Source organism: Trichoplax adhaerens, genomic scaffold (assembly GCF_000150275.1).
Source record: "Trichoplax adhaerens TRIADscaffold_7 genomic scaffold, whole genome shotgun sequence".
In the NCBI taxonomy this organism is placed as follows: Eukaryota; Metazoa; Placozoa; class Uniplacotomia; order Trichoplacea; family Trichoplacidae; genus Trichoplax; species Trichoplax adhaerens.
The window spans coordinates 147,861-162,642 of NW_002060949.1; the positions used below are offsets into that span (position 1 = coordinate 147,861).

At 31.2% G+C, this 14,782-nt stretch overlaps 1 protein-coding gene across 1 annotated transcript; it reads left to right on the plus strand.

The window, feature by feature from the left end:
* Positions 1–4,820: 4,820 nt before the first annotated feature.
* On the plus strand, positions 4,821–14,136 carry TRIADDRAFT_64052 (uncharacterized protein; the record flags this gene model as incomplete). The annotated part of the gene is made up of 28 exons (XM_002113863.1): positions 4,821–4,899; positions 5,394–5,588; positions 5,715–6,002; positions 6,118–6,414; positions 6,591–6,661; positions 6,806–7,052; positions 7,230–7,550; positions 7,634–7,918; positions 8,014–8,318; positions 8,412–8,751; positions 8,851–9,147; positions 9,257–9,547; positions 10,077–10,212; positions 10,308–10,405; positions 10,504–10,577; positions 10,655–10,726; positions 10,810–10,861; positions 11,103–11,168; positions 11,263–11,360; positions 11,521–11,640; positions 11,735–11,901; positions 12,016–12,158; positions 12,703–12,764; positions 12,861–12,971; positions 13,087–13,191; positions 13,306–13,466; positions 13,595–13,711; positions 14,121–14,136. 28 exons carry the CDS (start codon positions 4,821–4,823, stop codon positions 14,134–14,136), a joined length of 4,614 nt encoding a protein of 1,537 aa, XP_002113899.1.
* Between the last annotated feature and the right edge of the window lie 646 nt (positions 14,137–14,782).

The following is a 14,782-nucleotide window of genomic DNA, read 5'->3' on the forward strand; positions in this document are numbered from 1 at the left end:
GGTAAAAGCCTTTCTTACGTATACAGTACTTACTATAAGGAACCTGTCGATATTGCTTTAGGGATATATTTTTCCTCTGACAGTCTGCTCAACGCCATATCACCTTGTAATGTCAGCTCAATCTTGATCATAATTTACAATCAAGTCTTCAATACTATTATTTCTCTAGATTTAGAGTCATTAGAATCATTAATAATCGCATAATGTATACAAGAATCGGTCTTTATATGGCAATTAGCATGATTAATCTTTCTTAACATCGTAGATCCTTGTCTGATATACTAGCTTAGTCATTTATCTCATATTTCGAGCTTAAATTATAATTTGAGAATATTCGATTCATCATATTTAAAGTCTAATAGAAAGTTATAATAATATTGGATAGGACATCTATAATTAATTTCAAAATGAATTGATAGAATAATTGTATGGGCATTAGTCTTATATGCCATTCAGATTACAATCACGAGCTACATAAATCATATAGTACTCGTAAATCTAGCAATCTGCATACGAATATATCGAATCACTGTTGATTAAAAAGTACTTACCATTGCTGATATTATACTATAATTTTATAGTTACGCACAGCATAAATGATCGTAACACTGACATAATACTTTTTAAATCGCTAAAACAATTCTTAATATTTTTCCCTTTAGCGTATCATATTTGTACATATGGTCGCGATCATACAAGCATTTACATCATACTTCGTTCTGAATAAATTTTTAATGGAATACTGAGATCTGATTTGAGCTGGTCGAAACATCTCCATTTTAAATATGATATTATAATAGCTAAATATAGTTGTTGATTCTTTCCAAACTTGTTTTTATTTATCATTAAATAGTTAAGGGACTATTTTTGTTTGTTCTTGGGGTATTGTCAATATCATGCCATATTGTATATCGTATGATTATACTCATATATCAAGGTAAATAAAAATGCTACTAACCAATAAAAATTTACAGTAAGTATGGAATACTGCGGCAATTGATAATCCTCCAATTTTGCTTAATTATTTTTTTATTCTTGCATCGATTCCGGCTGATCCAAGTCAATAACGCCTCTAATTAGATCTAATCTTTAATATTAGTATTTACTATATAGTACATAAGAAACCTTGGTATATTCGTATAGCTGCAACTATATAATAATATAACCAAATAATAAAATTATGATGCGCCTACACAATAGCAATACCGCTAAAAATAACTCCCTTAAGTAATTATGAGAGCTTTTTGATCAAACATCATCATTTTCACAAAGATTGCGTTCCAAAAACACATAATGCAATAATGCATTGCTACTTTAAATATCTTTGTGGTTTTTTCATGCTGAAAAGTTAGCCACCCGGACCTCAACTGTCTGAAACATGATGGAAGAAGCTACTGTTTGAAATATTAATTTTTTCTATTTGGCAGCCATAGGAAGTGGTATTAGATATCAGACAGAGGCTAAATTATAACAATTACCGTTTTAGAGAGTAGAATTCAACTGCACAGAAGTGCTATAAATACTTCTCATAAAGATCATATTATCATAAAGTAACATTTTTTCGGCATTTAATAACGTGATAATGTATATGTGTGCTATTGAAGCTGATTTATTAAGAATAATTCTGTCTAATATAACCAAATCGACGACCAAGAGATCGCAAGTAGGTGTCGTAAAGGCTATTTTGGTGGCTTATACAGCCAAAATAAAGGAGAAATAAGTTCTATCTATAATAGTCAACAGTTTTCTTCGTAAATAATAATCAATAACGAATAAAAAAATTCATTCCTAATCACTATAGCTGTTCTAGGATAACAAAGCAGTTTCTTATAGTTCTACAAATTACTGTCTCTGAAACTACTAAAAATTTGTACAATATGCATGATATAAATTGTATAACCTCAAAAGTTCCAATAAAGTACAGTGCGATCTGGCTATTTTAAATACTTTTAATCATGGAGGGATCACTTTATTTCGCAATAATTCCGTTTTTAATCGTTTTTAGTCGCAATTAAAAGAAAAATCTTACAGCATTCTCCGAAATATATTGCATGTATATTGCTTTTGTTAATACAGTAGTACTACTAGATTAATGCAGGTTTATCGAATGAATCTTAAAATTTTCCCTTCGCCTTTATATTCGTCTTAGTACTAACAAAACAGTACTTGCTGATGATTTCATTTATATTAGTTTTCTGCTCGTACCTTACAGAAGTGTTGACTTTGCAATATATCCTACTACTTTCTGTGGAGTCAAAATATTAATTAACATATCTAATCTTCCCAATAAGAGCACCTAAGCGCTTAGAAAGTCAAAAAATTCGTGAACATCCGTGACCTTAAGTAGTAAAATTTATTGGTGTTGATAAGAAACATAATATAAAGTATTTTTAAACTAATTCACTTTATGATTATTCTATTCTATATCGCTTTATACCTACAGATTAAATATAGTATTGATCAATCACCAACTTAATTAAAGTATCTATCTCACAATGGCCCATTACATAATACTTCTGAAGTATAACAGTTGGTGTATGTCATCCCTTCTGCAAGAGTTATTTAGCTCTTTAAAATTCGAAGTTCATCCATTGATATTGTCTTGAGTAGTAAAACTTGCTATTATTTGATCATAGTAAATACAGTGTAAGGTATTTGAGTTTACTCCGACTTAATCATATCAATGTCTATTTTGGATTATCTTCCAAATCTTGCTTGGAAAGTTAATAAATCTCTAGACTGTAATATCTGCTACTTAGTAGAATCTTAAAATGAACTTATGAGCAGTTTCTGAAGTGCGCGTTAATCCATATCCACTACTTATCAGACTATCTTTAATTATGATAAATAACAAGCTGATGTAGTTATACCAAGCCTCATGTAATTACCATTTGTTGCTTATAAACTTAAGGTAAAATTTTCGGAAAATCTTATCGGCCTTTCAGCCTTATCTTCCATCTATATTATTAACAACAACAGATTTTCAAAGTTAAATCCAAATTCGTTATTTTGATCGCCGGTATATCCTCAAATCTACCTTATTTGAATACTCGTACTAGTTAATTATTTATTCTAAATTAATAAGGTATCGTACCGCGTAATAATACTAAGAAGTCTACTTGTAATTTTAAAAATTGTTTGCATGATTAACAGATGACATCATCTGAAGGGTATCACTATTTATAGAAATTGGTTTTGATATAAATGTTTTCTATAGTTGAAAGCTTTCGAAATGACAGAAGTAGTTTTAAATAATTAAGACGATAAAGAACTCTAATATTGATATGACTGATTAGTAATTCTAAAATCACTAACATTAGGTCAAATATACGTTTGATACATACGTATTAAGGAAAACCTGCTATCTAGAATTCGTCTGTTTTCACAGGATGTTGTTAAAAAGGATTTAAATATTGTATTCTGTTGCAAGTACTATATTCTGAATTGATAAAGATTAGATAAACATATTTGTCTAACATTAGATGATTTATGGCGGTTGATTGACGAATTCTGATTAACTATATAACATTTAAGTATTTATTTAATCACGAGCTAATCACCCCTTTACAATGATGTAATAGTTTAAACCATTACAAGATAAATTATTAAGCTACCATTCGGTAATTAACAGACTTGCATGTTGTGAATATTTAGTGAAATATACCTTAAGATTATTTATTGCGAGCAGTTTTCTAATTTAACACTGTCCTAATAAGACATTGTAAAATTAAGCTATAAATAAATGCTTAGCACAATGGACAACAAGGTTACTTTAGGTAAATGAGATTAAAATTCCGTCATCATATGGTCACGTTTACAATTTCCTAGTCTGTCTCTATATTTATAAGGCTGATACCTAGGGCGGGTCAAAATTCTCACGCTACGAACACATGATATGTTGTCTCGTAGTGAACATTTCAAATCAAACACTAAAAGACTGTCTGCCTTGTCGCTGTATAAATAAATATCGCAGTCAACCAGTTTATAACATGAAATTAAATTTATCGGACCGGTAGACTTTAATCTGGCGGTATAATCGAATGTAAATATTGTACAGTAAAGGCATAACGCAAAGATGTCTATAATTATTATAAGCACTTATTTTAAAATTTTTCTGTCTCGTAAAATACTACCAAAGTAATTAAGGAGCCAAGCTGAAGATTCTTCAGTTATCGTACCCTTATTTTTGGAAATATGTATGAGAACTATTTAAGCTAATATTTTGAAATATGTTGGTGCATAACAAAATTATAGAATTTGTGCGATATGTTTCAGAAGTGTTTCTCATAAAAATGTGCACTAATCAGAATTCAATTAAAGCAAATTACATGTATGCTCGATATTACTGTATTTCTCATTATGATCGTTTAAAAATCGTAAAATTTGTGACGTGGAGTGAAAAGATTTCAGGAATTATTTCTATGTGCCAGCGTACCAGCCAGAATTTAACTATATTATAGTTAATTTTGTATTTCTACATTCCTCATAGAAATATTCTCAATCAAGATCGTTTAAAATTTTTTCCTCACATAAAATACATACTAATCTTATGGCCTAATGCAGCAAAACTGTAAACTTAAAATCCTTCTATTTATTATTTTAGTACAATATAAACACATTACTCAAAAAAATAACTGTATTTTACCCATGACGCAATGATTAATGGCGTTCATGCGCAATAAAATCTATTTAATTGCCATGTGAACTAGCTAACCCAAGTGCCGAGCATATATAAGGCATTCAATTTAGTTAGATTAATACATTCGATCAACGCAAAGCGTTCTACGATTATTCTGAACTATGCTATTTATGGGATAATAATGTCTAGAAATTACTGTATACCCGCTTATTTAGTTTCAACTGTACTCCTACTGGCATTAGCAGGAATTAGCTCTACAGGTAAGTTTCTTAGCATGACTTGAAAGATTTCTGATTCACTTTGCAAAGCCTATATTATAACTATGCCATTATAAATTCTACAATTTTTTACGAAGCAACTAAGATCTACACCATTTCTTAAATTTTACTCGATACCACATAAATGGTATCTTATAAATACACTAGATATCTGTTGTTCTCCTGAATTTTATAGCTATTAAAATGTCTATTCTGATAAAAATGTTCGTTAGAACTACTTTTACGGAGGTGTAATAATTATAACTTATCATTGATCTGGAATAGTTAATATCTATACCGGCAATCTGCTAAATTCTGTTCGATGCTAGCAAATAAATGATTAATACTAGGTTTATTTATTTGACCAACTTTTGAATGGCCGATAGAAATCGCTCATTTCCACGTTGTAAGTACACAGCCCTATTCTATCCAACTAGCCTGGCTACCTTTTGCTAATCAAACAACGAATTCAACCACAAACTATACCCTTGAAATAGCGCAAGATTTCAAGGGAGAGTTTCATGGAGCATCGTGTACTGGTAGCCTGTCAGTGGCTGTTTGCATAGTCAGTGAAAATTTTACTACATTGACCTCGTTACAACCATTTACTGAATATGAAGTCGCTATTTATGCTAATACTGATGATGGCCAAAATTCCAAAACAGTTTTACGCATCAAGACTAATGAAACAAGTCAGTATAGTCAGAAATCTAGCCAATTTTATAGTGAGAATGATATAACTATAGTGGCTATCATTGCATACAATGTCTTAACTTTGATACTGTAGGCTAAATGTACTAATATTTTTCTATTTATAGCTCCATCCCAGCCAATTAGTAACTTGAATGCATATCCTATCAATGCTACAAGTATTCGTTTAACGTGGGATCCACCAGCTCAACCAAATGGAGTTATTGCTTATCGCCTCTATATATCCAATAATAACTTATCAAGGTTTCAAGCTTGTGATACCAATCAGACCTTTTGTAATATTGTTGATCTACAAGAAGATCATAAATATCGAATATCAGTGACTGTGTATAATATAAAATATAATCTGATCCATCCTACTGAAATTATAACATCCGTAAAAACACCATCTGCGGGTAAGTTTAGATTCATATTTCCAGTGACTGAAAAATTATTCAATTATTTTCTATAGAAGTAGATAAGAAGGAACATTATCTAAGATTTTTATTTTATGATTCTTTCATCTTACAGCTCCAAGCGCACCTCCTTCTTATGTTAGATTAAATGCATTAGGAGTTGATTCAATTATGGTAAATTGGGACTTACCTCCTCAGATAGACAGAAATGGTGAAATAATCTCTGTTACCGTTCACTATGGAATAAGTTACAGTAAGAATATGATATCGATGACGGTCCCAGCCAGGCAAAGATCTTTAAAGTTGACAAAGCTACAGACTTTTACGTTATATTCCTTCAAAGCAACAGCAGAAACAGTTAATGGCAGCGGGCCAGCGAGTCCATTACAACAAATTCTTACTGATCAAGACAGTAAGTTTGCTTTCAACGCATATTAACGCAATAGAATTATAAATTTAAAATTTTAAAAGGAGGATTATTCTGAATAGTATATATCGTAAGATTTAATCTATGGTTGCATCCAAGAAATTACTGTTATAGCAAAATGTTATCAGAGAATTTTAAGTATCGCTATATTTCTATTTCAGCACCAACTGCAAGCCCTCATCATCCTAAAGTCTTTGATGAGACCAATACTACTGTTATGTTAGCCTGGCAGGTATTCAGATTAATACTATAAGTACAGTATACACATACTCGTATATGCATATTAGTAAACTGACAGTAATACCTATGAATAAATTTTGCTTAAGGAATAGAGGATTAATTATCATGATCGTGAGTTTTAACTTAAATTTAATAGGATCCTGATCTCCAACAATTAAGAGGAATTCTTCAAGGATACTACTTACATATTTTGGATCGAGATTTTAATATTTCACGTAAAGTCATTGTTACAAAAGCTAATAGTAATATCAGTGATGGAGAACGTCGATATAAAGTTCAAAGGTTGAAACCATACTCAATGTACGAATTCGCGTTGCAAGCTTATACAAGTGCAGGTTTAGGACCAATTGGCCGACCTGGAATTGGAAAATTACGAGAAGGAAGTAAGTGTGATGATTTAAACAACAATTAACCACTTAATTCGTCTAAATTACTTTTCGAATCTAAATTTTATTGATAATCTAATTCTTTCCTAGTAAGCATACTAAATAAAGTACCCAACACAGTTGAACAATTACAATAATTAATTTATAAACATTCCCGATATTTGATTGCCCTAGTTCCAACCGGCCCTCCAACCAACATTACGGTTGAAAACATTGATAACGGTCGAAGAAGCATATTTATTCTCTGGCAGCCACCACTTCTTGAAAATCGCAACGGTTTTATCACCAAATACTGCATAATTATTGCAGAAGAAGCTAATCATACGCTGTTTTACAGCGATTGTATTACAGTTGATGGCAATCCAACTGCAAAACAAACTTTACTGGTGACAAACTTAAAACCTTGGACATACTATCAGATCAAAATTTGTGCTGCAACAGCGATTGGAAATGGAAATTTTAGTTCTCTTATTTCTCACAGAACACAACAGTGGGGTAAGTGAAATTTTAGATTACGATATTTTTGGCTGCATCTAATCTATTTGTAAAATAATATTATTGTATATTTGTATTTATAGCGCCTTTTAGCCCTCCTAGGAATATCACAGCCGATGCTGTATCTGCTTCCGAAATTAAAGTAAACTGGCAAGCTCCTAAGCTGCCGAACGGCATTATTGCCTATAAGTTAATAATGTATCAGAGCAATGAACAAGCGAAACAAGTTTATAATGGCTATAAAACTACATTCAGTGTCAAAAATTTGAGGCCAAATAGGTGGTATACATTCTGTGTTTATGCTTATAACGTTGGTTATAATCTGCTTGGACCATCTAGTCAAAACGACAGTGCCAAAACACTTAAAGGTGAGGATCAAACCTTCATTATTAGCTATAAAGAGAAATTTGCTGGTATTATAAGCGAACTAATTGAATTTTACAATTGTACTATATAACCACAGATCCGCCTGGTTCACCGGTTAATTTGTCTGTCATATCTGAGACATTCGATATCTTAACTGTATCATGGCTCCCACCAGAGTTTAATCAGGACATAGCACTTGCAACCTTATATGAATTATTTTATCGTAGTACACAATCATCAACGTGGTCGATAATAAACTTGAATGAAACACGAGCAGTTATTCCCGGCTTACATGCCTACACAGGATACGAAGTCAAAGTTAGAGCGATTAATCCTGCAACTAATCCATCCGAAGGAAATTTCAGTAAGCCTCGCATTAAATTCACGCAACAAAGTGGTAAGGTGATATTTAATAAATTAAAATAATTTAGAGAACACATTAATCATGTATGACACTAAATTAAAAGTTCATCTAATTCCATTAATTATTAATAGTTTCTCCATTGCTTTATACGATTTTATGCAGCTCCATCGGCATCACCAAGACATATAAACGCTACTTTAACTGAGCCTTCTAGCATTTTAGTATCCTGGCAAGAATTAATTCGTCAGGAACGAAATGGAATCATAATCGAATATCTTATCAAGTATAGTCATACTCCAAATCAATCTAAAGAGGTTCAAAGCCATGAAATTCGAGTGAATCGCGATGTAAGCGAATATACGTTACAGGATTTAAAATATTTCACCAAATACTCGATACGACTCGCGGCAAGCACATCTGCGGGTGTAGGCCCCTTTAGCCAACCTATCAATATTCAAACCAATCAAAGTGGTTAGCTATATAAAATTGTATTTTTGTTCTTAATCAATTATGGTGATGTTAAACTACAGTCTGTATTTGATAAAATTTCTATATATTTTTACACGACAGCACCTGCTGCATCACCGAAAAACGTAATTATTGTAGTCGAAAGCTCAACAAGCATGACCATTAATTGGTCTCCACCGCCAGTTGATAAACAGAATGGGGAAATTATATCTTATAAGGTACAATACCAAGCTAAAGGTGATGAATTAGCAACGAAGATTTCAGTCAAAGGATCCGATCATAGTTGCAATCTTCACAATCTAACAATTAACACTCGGTACTTCGTGCAAGTTGCAGCTGCTACCATTATTGGAACTAGCCAATTTAGCGAAGTAGTGGAAGCTAAAACTAACGAAGACGGTAAGTACTTCATAGTTTAATTGGTATTATTGTAATTACAGATTTTTCACCAGTATATTTTGCCTGCCATAGTTAATTTATGACTAATCTATGCCCTTTTATTTTATAGTGCCTTGGAGCCCTCCCACTAAATTTAGTGGATCTCCTATCGATCATCAATCAGTCAATGTTTCTTGGCTCCCTCCTGATAAACCAAATGGGCAAATTATTGGCTATAAACTTCGATATAATGAAGAAAGCTTAAACGAGATCACTTATGTGAATATTTCTAATACAATTTCATATCAAGTTAAGGAACTTAAACCTAGTACCAGCTACTACTTTTCTGTAGCAGCTTTAACAGCTGTTGGTGAAGGCATATACACTAATCCTCTTCGAATTACTACGAAACGTTTAATTTGTAAGTAAATTTTGTATTCATTTTTAAGTAACAGGCACCTGTATTTATGTTAGTACTGTATATGTAATATTACGCAGCCTTCTGTATTATACCACTGAACGGTTTAGTTATTCTCCTGGGTATAAATTTAGATTTAGGAATAATTCTCTAGACTCTGCGAATATTAGTAGTTAGAGTTACTATTTTAATTTTGTCCTCTGCTTGTAGGAATTTAATTAGATTGCGCAGTACATAAATACTTAACTATCTCTATTAAGTGCTATTAATAATTTCACTTCATTCTCTACTAATAAGGATACTATAGAACATTGAGTCGTATTTAATTAATACCAGTATTCTTTATTTTATCGTGTCCTATTTCTGTTGAAGTTAATCTTTAGTTTTGCATTATAATATGATTTTAAATTAACCTTAACTTAAGAACTATTTCTTAAAGATTATAAGATATAGCTACAAAGTTATCTTGCTTACCTAGTAGTAGTTGATTAGTGCATAAACTCTGGGCCAATTTCTATTATTAATGCCATAGATCCAAGCCCACCTATGCCAGCAGCAGTCCCACCTATTATTGTAATTATTATTATATTATCATTTTTGGTTGTGGTTACACCGATCCTTTTAAATCTGAACTGTACTGCAAAATTTCTTAAAAAATATTCTAAAAGGTGATTGAAAAATTATATTCAAATTTCTTGTTCATCAGAAACTTAAACCACAATTTAATTTCTTATGACTCTGTCTGTGAACTCTTTACTTAAAGCATTGCGAATTTTATCGAAGAGGAAGTAAAGACTATATTAAGCAAGGATGATTCTACTTCTGAATCATTACGTTTAATTTCGTCTTACGGAGAAAAAGGTAAATTTCTGTCGGAATTTTAATATATGAACAGCCGTCGTTTTTGCTAAAAAATTAATAAATAAATTCATATTTACTAATATGTTGATATAAACTAGATGCTACACTAACTACTAAAAAGTACATTCAGAAAATTTATGAAATAGTTGAAAAAAAGAAGAAGGAATCACCGGTAAGGATTGAAATAATGAAATATTCAATACTATTAGAATTTTTGCATGATTTCTCACGTTATGAATTTCTTTCAAGTCTCCTCCGGTGGTGTTAGGCACTTATGATATAAAGAAATATGCAGGCTCTTGTCGAGGCATTCTTGTTGAGGTATAGCTAATATTGGATACATTAAATATGATATTAATAGTTATTTAAGTAGGCAACTAAAACTGTTGTTATAATATTTATAGGGGCATACGTGTACAAGAAAAGTTAAAAGTAACAAGGATCTACTTCCTGGAGGTAATATTTGTTCCTTAGTTTACAATCCAAGTTCACTGCTTTAATAACGAATTAGTTATAGCAATCATAATATTAAGATAATTGTAGGAATTTCAATGTCCATGCTATAAGTAAATGCTTTCTAATGAACACTATCTTTATTATTGATCAATTAGCGTATTCAAAGTTGATTATTGCAATTATTAATGCCATTAAAATACTTTTTACAACTAAAACATTGTCTCCTTAAATTAAATTATAGTTGAAGAGCGCTTTTCAAGTAATTCGGACGATGAACCTAGCACGTATAGTTATATCGCTATGGAATGTAAGATAAAATCATGAAACACAAAAAATTATGTAAATTAAAAATTCTATATTATAATGTTATTAAATTAACTAACATATTTTTATATGCATAGGTCCTAATAATCAATCTGCTGGCCAATTCTTGCAGTGTTACATGAATCATGGAAGTTCTGTCTTAGTGTTACTTAGTGAGATAGACTGTTTCCTAGCTGTAAGTACTATCCTATTTTGGATACAACTTGTTGTGATTTTGATATAACAATGACTGCTCATAAATATTTAAAAATCAACAAAGATAATCTTTATCCATTTTCAATGTCTAATTGCTAATACAGCGATATTTTATCTAATTTTTTTACCAATAAACTTAGGAAAATTTAACTAAAGGGTGGACAACCAATAGCATTCTAAAATTTGATTGTGTTGAATTAGTTGTCAACCACTGTCGTGATTATTGTAAATATTCTGAATTTAAAGTTACTTTACGAAGGGTAAGAAATAAGAGTTAAGGCATTTGAAATGAGACTAACAAAGCCACTTAGATTTAAATTTATATCGTGACTCTGATTAAATTTTTATGGATAGGACGATGGTCTAGAAAAAACGATTGATATTTATTGGTATAGGGATTGGCAACATTACAAAATCGCACCAAGTGATGTTATGTTTCGGTTGAATTTTATTGACAAGTCTTGGAAAGATCATATTCAGCGAATTTCCAAGAACAATAATCCCCTCTACATTGTAACGAGGTAGATGTTATTTTCTGATAGTAATGAAAGCCGATATTGCTATAGTATCTCACATTATTACTTTCTACAATTACAATAGTCAAAGTTATTTTACTGACTTTATTGATTGAATAGTCCTGGCTACCTCAGTGATAGCTTGGTCTATTTTGTGACTACCTCCGTTATTGAAGAGATTCAAACAAATGACTGCGTCAATATTCAAAAATATATGGAAAAAATTCATCAGGAAGATTTTTCTATTTTTCTAACCAAGGCAAGTTAATTTAAAATGCTTTTAAAGATGTTTCTCTCAAACCAATTGATTAGTTGACTCATTTTTAGCTATTAATAACGATAAGATTTGATCATTTTAACCAACCTTGCAGTATTGTTATTTGCTACTCAGGTCCATGTTTGGATGATATATAGTCTAGTAACACAAGCAATTGAGGGAGGACTAATAAATTATTCCTCGAATATTTTGAAAGATCTCAAGGAAGAATGCCTAAAGTACACATGTTGCATTGATGTTGTAGACTCAGACGGAACTGACGAAGAATTTCAGGCATGTTTTAGTATTAAAAATCTGATAAATTAGTTTTAGGAAATTCAATTTTTAATCAACCGATCTATCTATGTAATCAAATCTATTAATACTTTTTTGTAATGATTAAACCTTATAGAAGCTAGATTATTCCATTTGTACGGAAGGATTAAAAGGTAATAACATATTCTTCGAATTTCAACTGATCTAAAATTATTATTCATTAAATGCATTCTGTCTTAACTCATAAGTTATCGTTAAACACTTGTGATTTTTAGTTTCAGGGCTTTTGCAATCTAATAAGATTAACAATTATAGCTTGGATGCCTATCATATCCAGGTTAGTTTGAATTTTACGCTAAGAAATTTCACCCCGTTTTAGTAGATTTTCTTTATCTGGGCAATTTTACCCGTTCGTAATCATGTATTTGCCTAGGATTTATCGGGTATACACGTAGTAGCTGCTACTGGTGTAGACGAGGGGCCTACTGATCTGCTAAACTTGGCATGGGATGGTGACTATTCCGTAATTATAACGCTTTGCACTGTATGTTTCAAAGCATAGTTTTTGATACCTAGACAATTATTGATATTTTTCTTCAGGGATCTTTAAAAGTAGATTAAATAAGAATAACATTGTACTATAATTTACTAATATCTAGCTTGGGTGCCATCATTCGAAAAGAAAATTTAAAAACTTTTCGGAAGCTGTTGAACGAGAAAATGTTCACTTCACTATCTCAAAGATGACTTTAACTGACTATGAGGTGAATCAAATCTGAAGTATTACTTGTATATGCTAATGTGTCGCGACTTCTCTGTAAAAGTAGCTAGCATTACGAGTTTGATTAACTTTATTTATCATCCTACGCGTAATATAGACAAATCAAAAGAAAGCTATCACTCATTACCATTATTTGCATTGGAGTCAAGATGATAAAGCTGTGGACGATCAAATCTATATTAATTACATTGAAGAAATTAAAAGAAATATAATAAAAGGTGGTAAAAATAGTTATCCCAAGATAATCGTTTTTTCCAGGTAAAAATCATATAGCCGTTAGCTGATGTGCAACTCTCTTCACTGTGATTAGTTCAAATCTTTGGTAGGCTTACGGATAACTTTTATTTGTAACAATTTTAAATTTATATATTCTCGATATATTGTAGACATACAAGTCATTGGAATCGAATTGGAGTTTTCCTAGGACTGTTCTATAGATCCGGGCTAGATAATTCAGCGAATGAGTCAGATATTCGATCAGATCGCTTTCAAGTTATGCATAGGTTAAAAAGTCAAAATAAAAAGATGATTGATAGACTGGTACGGCAATAATAGCAAAGCGAAATTCAGCTTCATTAATCATGATGATACTTCCTATTGAAATATGTATTTCTTTTCGTAAAATTTAGGAGCAATATCAATACTATTGTCGGCTAATGAAGATCTCTTCCACTGTATAGAATGCCCTTTCTATTTATTGTTACTGCAGTTTATTGTAACTCTTATGCTTTAATATTTTAAAGATCTATTATAATATTGCAATAGACATACGACATAGATATTCATCTATTACAATCTTTATCTTCTTGACGATGCATTTAATGCTTCCGTCACTGTCAAAGTGATTGTAATACAGAATATCCGCAGTAATTTTAAAAGTTATTGCATATACTTTTCTTCGTCTATTTATAGATTTATTGAAGCATAATTGAATAAAGTGAAACTATTTATGAAAATATATCAGAAGAGTCAGATAATGTGGTTTTAGTTGCCATGTAGAGAATTGCACAAGGAGCTTAAGAAAAGAGGATACTTTATTGTCGATATTAGTTAGGTACAATGTGATAATTACGGTAGGTCAGCGTGGTAGCTGCCGTGAGTAAAGTGTGAATACTAACTGTTACTAATAATGCAACTTAAGAAATCTAAGGTAGAAAACGGTAGTATTTATAGCTATGGCATTAGAACACATGCAGAGAACATGATTGTAGGATTAGATACAATATATACCATAACAGGTTATAGAATAGCAGATGATTGTAGAAAATAGCGAGGACTGTAATAACTAAATGTAGTAAGCCATATTTGAATGTAGAGCGAACAGACTGTAGATATGTCTAAATATAAGATCAATACAACATGTCTATATTTAAGAATAGAATATAGTTACAATATATTCTAAATACACTACACAACTGTTATTCTTAAAGATTTGACTAAGTAATTCCGCCAATATGGACATCAAAATGAATGGAATGTCCGCCTATGTTTAACTGGACAATGTAGCTGTACTGCACACATGTGGTACTATCCGAAGGTTTATATATATACAAAATAACGCACCTAGAATAAGA